Raw genomic sequence first — 7,649 nt, 5'->3', positions numbered from 1 at the left:
CCCCCCCTTCAATCAAATGATATTGAGATGAGATACTTTTTGCTAGGACCGGATGGGGGTTGAATATCGAAACTCGACACCTGGAAAACAAAAACATTATCTGATAATTCACATTCAAAATACGAGTACAATAGCAATTTATTGACTAGTACTACAGGTCATTTCTATGACAAACATGTGTATTTAACCCTTTAAAACATAATCCTTAAAACCTAATAAGACAAATTCAAAATTTTCAAAAGTAGCCTGAAAAAAGCATGTCGATACAAAATTGTGTGCTGATACCTTGGTGTCAATCAACATCAGTTTACATAATAAACAACAGATGATTTCCAGTGGAAAAAGATAAATAATAGAACAGATGTCACCCTAAGTTTCAATATTTCGGCCTCCTTGCCTTCTTAAAGGGCTAAATCAACGATTCTTCTGAAATGACGTACAAAATGTATGACGTCTCAATGACTCGCTGAATCTATGACTTTCGCCTTTTTATGAGACCGACATATTGAGACTTAGAGCGACATTTGTTCTAATATCAGTTTAGTTTTTTTAATTAAAGAATTTCATGGTTTTGACTTGACCAAGTGTTTGTGAAAAAAATAATTGATGACACTATTTTCACTTTTTGACAAAAATATGAATGATGAAATACTTTGACTCTGTGACATATTGACCTTTGACCTTTAGTCCATACTTTTTAAACTGATTGTCTTGTCTAAGAATCGTAGTACGCGCGTTTTGTATGTGAGGTGGAACAAAAAAACAGAAGGACACACACAAATGACAAATTATTTTAAAGAAGAAGTAAAAGACATATATTTCTACGTTTGTATCTAACATATTCAAATATATCTATTATTTACTGGGAGTGGCAGATTCAACGTCCGTGCAAAGAGTTCAGCGAACTTCTGTGTTACCCTGCAGACGGACTCCACAAGGAGTGCACGAGTCTGGCCGTAGTAGTAGAACTAGCAATAGGTTAAAGATGACCATGGCAACGTTGCGCTGGGTTTACCAGCTTAAATCAACATTTGTTAATTAGTTTCAACATATTAGATGTGTCGTTACCAGTTATTTTCTGATGACGACACATCTTATGTGTCGAAACTAGTTAATGTAATTTTGATTAAAGCCGGTCATCTTTACCTGTATCTATTATTTGCAATTTGAACACTCTGTATGTCAAGCATTGGTCTCTAAATGTATAATTAATTTTCATTGTTGTGCACGTACAGTACATATTTGCATGCTTTGACGTCACATGGTCCTCCTGCTTTAGGCGTATGCACGTGTACATGTCAAATCACCGATAGTCCCAGGAATACAGCGAGACATCCAGTGCCCGAAGGTAAGAGTTACTCCATAGACCACGAAGGAACATCTTTTTGTTTGCGTCTGCGCATTCTTAGTCTCGAACATGACTTTACAGATTCCCACATCCGGGAACTGAAAACGAGGTAGATCCAAGGATTCGTACAGCTGTTGAGACTGTATAGTAACAAAATGATGGTATAGGCAGAACCTGGAAAAAAGAAATAGGTAAGACAGGTTAGTAAGCCATTTATATTAGTTGCTTTATTGTTGTGGAGTTTACGTCAGTTCCACACATACAACGACGGTGCCACTCACGCGCGGACCGTTGAAGGGCTCTTAATTAGAGTGCAGTCACATTAAGAAATATCAAAATTTAGAGATGTCAGCATCGGTTATTCTATTCCGAAAACATTTTAGAAAGAGATGCAGTAACCATGAAAGCTGGTCAAGGTCATTTATTCAAACAAGTTTGATACATGAAGCACATCATTGCAGATGCAACACTACAAAACATTATTAATCTGTGTCATACGGATCTTAAAAAGAAGACAATTTTACCATAATTTACCCTCGAACCTAAAAAGAAACGTTTATAGGCATTTGTTCCTTGTAACATTGAAAGACTCACTGACATCCGTTAAAAACAAACGTGACTTCCATACATCACGATAGCTTTAACATAAATATAATTACTCTAAAGTTGGTCAATGGTATTTTAATTTTACCAACCAAGTTATTTGACAAACTTCAACATGGTGGATTTTCGAAAAACAAAGCCAACTGCAGTTGATTATTAACATATTTCAACCTGTGATCTTGAACTTGAATCAAAGTGTTTTATTTGAACCCTTTACACCAGCAGGTAACAACCAAAACATAATATTGCTCTAGGCTTTATGAATCTTTAATCGAAATCGTTATTTTTTTAACCTGTTTGACCCTGCCCTGCACCCAAGCAACCTACAAATATCCTTACCCTGTTCACTCTAGCAGATCGGGGATTGAAAAGAAAAATACACCTGCTGTTACCATCTGCACGATGTGAAAGGTAACTTATGTGGACCTCCGAACAGCCTTTTTTTCTTCTAGCGCCTTGTCTGGCGGTTATACCCCACATGTGGCCTTACTTGTGCAAGTTCGTCCAAGAGGAAGGCCGAGTATTATATCTCCAAGCGGGTACATACCTACATGTAAGTCCTTAAAATGGTGCTTGTTATTACGTACTAAACGTTCAGTATTTGGAGTGATCGTAATAACCGGTAAAGCTGTTGTCTGAATAATGTGGTCAGGCAGAATAATATGATGGGCCTTCGTCATGGTATTTCACTTAGAAAGCACTTTGAAGTCGGCATCAAATCCGCGCTATCACAAGACGGTAAACACATGTACACATCTATACCGCCTCACACACTCATATACTTTACACCCACGGATGCACCTTCTTAGATGGCTTTTGCGCAAAATAGGACGGTATACCCTTTAAACAAAACGTGACTCTTAGATGCTCTGGTTCTTGCGAAGAAGTCGAAATATTAAAACACGCACAAAGAGAAACGGCAAAAATCGATGGGTATAGCTCACATGTCATAATGTCTATTAAGGAGAGGACACAGAAAAAAATGTCATGGAGGATCCGCGTTAGTTGCCACATACCAGCATGCAGTGCAAAACGAGACGCCACGCGTTGCACAATACAAGGATGAGACTTTCAACTACGATGAAAACAGGCATCAAGTTATATTTAATTACAATGAAGACAAAATGGCAATAGAGATATGAGAATTTAATGAAATTCGGGAATAGTCAACATATGTTGTTTTATCATTTTAACTCTCGAAAAGCCAGATTGAACCAAACTAAGAACCACCATCTGATTGGTTAACGCCTTTGTGAAACTGCGTACTCCTGCATAAACAGACGTGCTTCCTGTAGTGAATGTAAACATTGCAATCGCTAGTTGTTCATTCACGTTTTTAGCCAATAATACACATTTATCCATGTATAAATAACCAAAATAATAAAGAAATAATCTGAATATCCTTTGCATTTAACAGTTCATTCACCATCTTCGTCGCGGAAAAAATCGTCATATGCCGTAGTGCTGTGGTTCTTAATTTGGTTCTTACCCGGAAAGTGAACCACAATATCCTCCAACTTGGTCACATTACAGCCGGAGTTTCCGTTGGCCATAACACCGGACTTTTAACAAAATGGGCTGTAAATTAGGTAATAAATGATAAAGAATGGAACCGTCTTATAACATGTAAGATAGTGGGTATCAATAGAGAGCAGCACTTTGGTCAGAAGTACATTTGAGGTCATTTTGCGTAACACCGTGCATTGATTGACGGGGGACTGTTAAACTGTAGATAGTGCTAACCATCTAGTGGCGACCAGGTCAGTTATGGATGACGTCGAGACAGGAACGAGAGAGGGAACTCCCCAAACGAGACATGGGTAACTGTCATTGTTGTTACGGTAGGAGAAAGTTAGCTTAGAAGTTAGATTAAATTGTCGCACGTGTCTTATTATACGCTCATGAATAGTTAATGTTGTATAGACTGTTAAAAGTATTTGGGGGAGAATTTGATAGGGATTCTAGAGTTGAAAGTCGGTATTCGAGGTTCAGGGATGTGAGCCTCTTGAGAGAGAGGCCAGGAAAGGCCTCGGCCGGAGGGGCCTTGGATGGCCCGGGTACAGCACTTGGTGTGCTTTAGAACAACGTATTTATAACTCTATATAATCCTTGAGCTTGTATTGTAGATTTGCTGTTGTTTTTCGGAACTATGTTAAAAAGGCCATTTACTAAATTTTGAGTGACCTTGCAGAGACGGGGAGAGAGCCTACACCAGGATAGGGGTATGGTCTCTGACTGTCGTGGACACAATGCGAAGTAGTCATAATAACACTATAAGTCCACAACATGTGTTTTTCAGCGTGTTGTGAAACCTTTTATAAACATATTTCTAGATGAATCTCGTAGAGACACCATCTGTTATCATTACAGAACTCAGCGTCTGGTATCACGATCACTAAATGCATTATAACACCCTCGTATCAGGGAATAGCAACAATTGTGAATTGTCGGCGCTTTCCGTAAACATAAAAACCGTGTTTTTTCGTTTACGGAAAGTGCCGACGAATCCCGATTGGGGATAGAAATACGCTTAACACTGTAATTTAGCAAATAAAAATCTGTATAGGGTATTCGTTATCTTACTCATTCTTCCATCTTCAAAATCTACGGAATGCTCTTGAAAAACTCATCAAAATGGCTTGTAAAATTGCAAGACACAATTTATAGAACATTTTGGCAATTTTCTACTTACTAGTGAAAGGTGCATACGGGTCGAACGCAGCCCACAGCTGAGCGAAGTGGAATGGAGAGCTACATACAAAGAAACAAAACACCACTGTTAGTGTCAGTCGAACTGTGCGAACCTTCGCACGTGGTATAGCGCCTCTTGGCTGTCCATGGCGACTATGGCCGTCAGAACTACCTCCCTTCCTGTATTGATAACTTCCATGTAAATCTCCCTTTCCGACTTGGTCGTTTCCCTGGTTATTTTTAGCTTTCTCCGACATATCTGTATGATTCCATTGAATATTTGTTGATGATACTATTTGTTCCCCAACCCTGCCTCGTTTCCAGACGGCATAGCACATCCGCCCATAACAAAAAGTCAAAATTATGATCGGTATGACGTATACGGTCACTGAATTAAACGTAATGTAAAGTTCCAAAGTCCACGACGGGTCAAATGTGGCCCAACAGTCGAACACTTCTGGTGTCCGCTCCATGTAGGAAAATATGTAAATTTGTGGAAGACTAAGGATAAGTGATATGATCCAGGCAATAGCTACCATGTAGTGGACAGTCCGGGATGACCATTGGTGAGAGACCAGAGGTCGACAGATGGCGAAGTACCGGTCAATGGCGGTCATCACAAGCACGTACGCCGAAGCATACACAACCACGAGCTGGAAATACTTCACAAAGCGACATATGACGTCATTTCCGTAAAAGACATACGTCACATCCCAGATGAGTTGGGGCAGCACGTTGAAGAAAGCGACAGAAAGGTCAGCTGCACTTAGATGTAACATTAGTAGATGCATTCGCGTGAGACTGCGCCTGCGCAGAAGAAACACTAGGAAAACAGTCGAATTTCCGAAAACTGCCAGAATAAAAATTGCAGACGACACTCCTATTTCAGCTTGTGCTAATTCCTCATTCCTTTCATTATTTTGAATGGTTCTGTTGGCGTTACCAAGCAACGCAGAATTGGAAGTGTTTTCCATTTTCTTCCTGTAGAAAAGTCACTTTTCAAGTTGTGTACACCTATTCAAGCATATTTAGAATACATGTACCCTCATCACTCATAGAAATAACACTGACTCAGACTAGCTGTTCTTGGTTACAAAATAAATGTCTTTCTAATTGTGGGTTTATGTTTACGCAAAACACAAATTTAAACGACAGTGATGTCCTTGATGGTCTCAAAATGACTGTCTGAACTGCATGAAATATTAAAGAACGTAAACGCTACATTGGACACGAAATTATCTGTTTGCGCACGCCCAGTAAATCATTTCCGTTCTCGGGAGTTAATGGGTGGTTATCTTGGCGTCTTCTTGATACATTGGAACTCTCCATCGTCTAGGCACCTCCATTTTCTCTGAAATGGAAATAGGAAATTAGACCAAGTATACTTAATATGTATCTGTCGCGTTAATGGAAGCTGTTTCTGGATTTATGAGGGACAGTCAAATTACTATAGATAATTGATAATTTGGACGTTCGATACGACAGATGAAGATTTCTCCTTGTACTTTACCGCGACATACTTTCTTACTAGAACCAACGATTGGCTTGATTCGTTTCCCATCGATCATTCAATGTATATGTTTATGAGAAAAGATGTTTATCTTATTGACGTTTGTGGAGCCCCGCAGGGTTTTCATATATATGCAGGAGGGTTAGGTTGGTTTGGTTTGATATTTGTTGGATTTAACGTGCTATTAACAGTCAAGGTTATTCAAGGACGTGCCTCCAGGTTTGTTATGCATACGTGAATGTGTACTGGAGCCGGTATTGTGGTTGATTTGTGTCTTTGCGATAGCGCGGATCTGATGCCGACTTTATAGTGCTACTTCAGTGAAATATTATGTTCAAGGCACCTAGCATAGCATTCTATTTTACAACATTACACCTGCAACGGGTGTAGGTAGTTGTAGCGAGTTGGTAGGGCCGCGGGGAGCTGAGATTTCTTTTACAGTTTCATTTGGGCCTAAACTAAGGTGTTCACAGTAATTTTACACGTTTTCGGTCAAAATGCCACTCCATTGATGGTATATTTGAAAAGGCTGAAAGCTCTCGATGCCGAAAAGGCGACCCCACCTAACTTCTTCGCATCAAAAATCACATTTCTAACTGTTTAAAAAAATGTTTGGTGCCGTTGGAAAGATTGTGAATTTTTCTTTCGTAAACCTCCTATGTGTATGCAATATGTAATTTCGGTCCAACGATATTATCTCCGTTTCTTCCAAAAACACGCAAATTTTATGAGTTTCAAAGTTGTTGCAGTCAAAGAGCCAATGTTTCCATATTCCTGAGGTTGACGTCAGCCACGTGCCGAATCATGTAGTTTAAGGTTTGAGAGGCACAACTTATTTTCTAAATAGTTGCAATCACAGGGGTCGAATACAATACGGTAATAGTTGTGGTAATAATAATAAATCATTCCATTTAACAGTCCCCTGCGCACTTGCAATGACAGGGAAGAATCGATAAGGCACCAAACAATACATGGCACATGAAACGGACAAGGAAACCCATTTTACCCTTGAGCGTTCTTACAAATATCTCGAGTATTCTTATTAATTCTTGCTTTCGACCGAATAAAGCAAGGTACATGCAGCAGACGGCGGAACCCATTTCACCCCTGAGCGTTCTAAATCAGATTCTTATTAATTCTTGTTTTTCGTTCTCGGAGTGTCGGAGTTATCCAATGATGCTATGCAGTAAGTACTGGGTGTATTGAGTTCGATAATTTACAGTATGCTTCCGTAAGCACCATTACCCCGTGTCGGTCGACCGTGAGGATAAAGACGTTTACGGTCGTCCTCACAAACTGCTGGGGATTTCTTTGTCTACCACGATTGAAGACATCGTGGGTGTATTTGTTTGCTTTGCCGGAGAGGACCGGCAGATGTCCAATGTCATTCGTTTGAATTCGGTAGTCATCTTCTAAGCGGGGAAATACGTCAAAATACATACAATTTCTTGTAGGATATGTTGATATTCTTATATTACAACGATTTTGAAGCGATGC

At 39.5% G+C, this 7,649-nt stretch overlaps 1 protein-coding gene across 1 annotated transcript; it reads right to left on the bottom strand.

The window, feature by feature from the left end:
* Positions 1-1,319: 1,319 nt before the first annotated feature.
* LOC110442428 (cephalotocin receptor 1-like) lies at positions 1,320-5,297 on the bottom strand. Its single transcript, XM_021486030.1, has 2 exons — positions 4,644-5,297; positions 1,320-1,522 (listed from the first exon to the last, which is right to left on the bottom strand). The coding sequence occupies exons 1-2, from the start codon at positions 5,257-5,259 to the stop codon at positions 1,356-1,358; spliced, it is 783 nt and encodes a 260-aa protein (XP_021341705.1). The 5' UTR covers positions 5,260-5,297; the 3' UTR covers positions 1,320-1,355.
* Positions 5,298-7,649: the final 2,352 nt, after the last annotated feature.

The sequence above is a fragment of the Mizuhopecten yessoensis genome, unplaced genomic scaffold (genome assembly GCF_002113885.1).
Source record: "Mizuhopecten yessoensis strain PY_sf001 unplaced genomic scaffold, ASM211388v2 scaffold716263, whole genome shotgun sequence".
In the NCBI taxonomy this organism is placed as follows: domain Eukaryota; kingdom Metazoa; phylum Mollusca; class Bivalvia; order Pectinida; family Pectinidae; genus Mizuhopecten; species Mizuhopecten yessoensis.
Note: the sequence above shows the minus strand (reverse complement) of the source record. Positions and strands in the feature narration are given on the sequence as shown.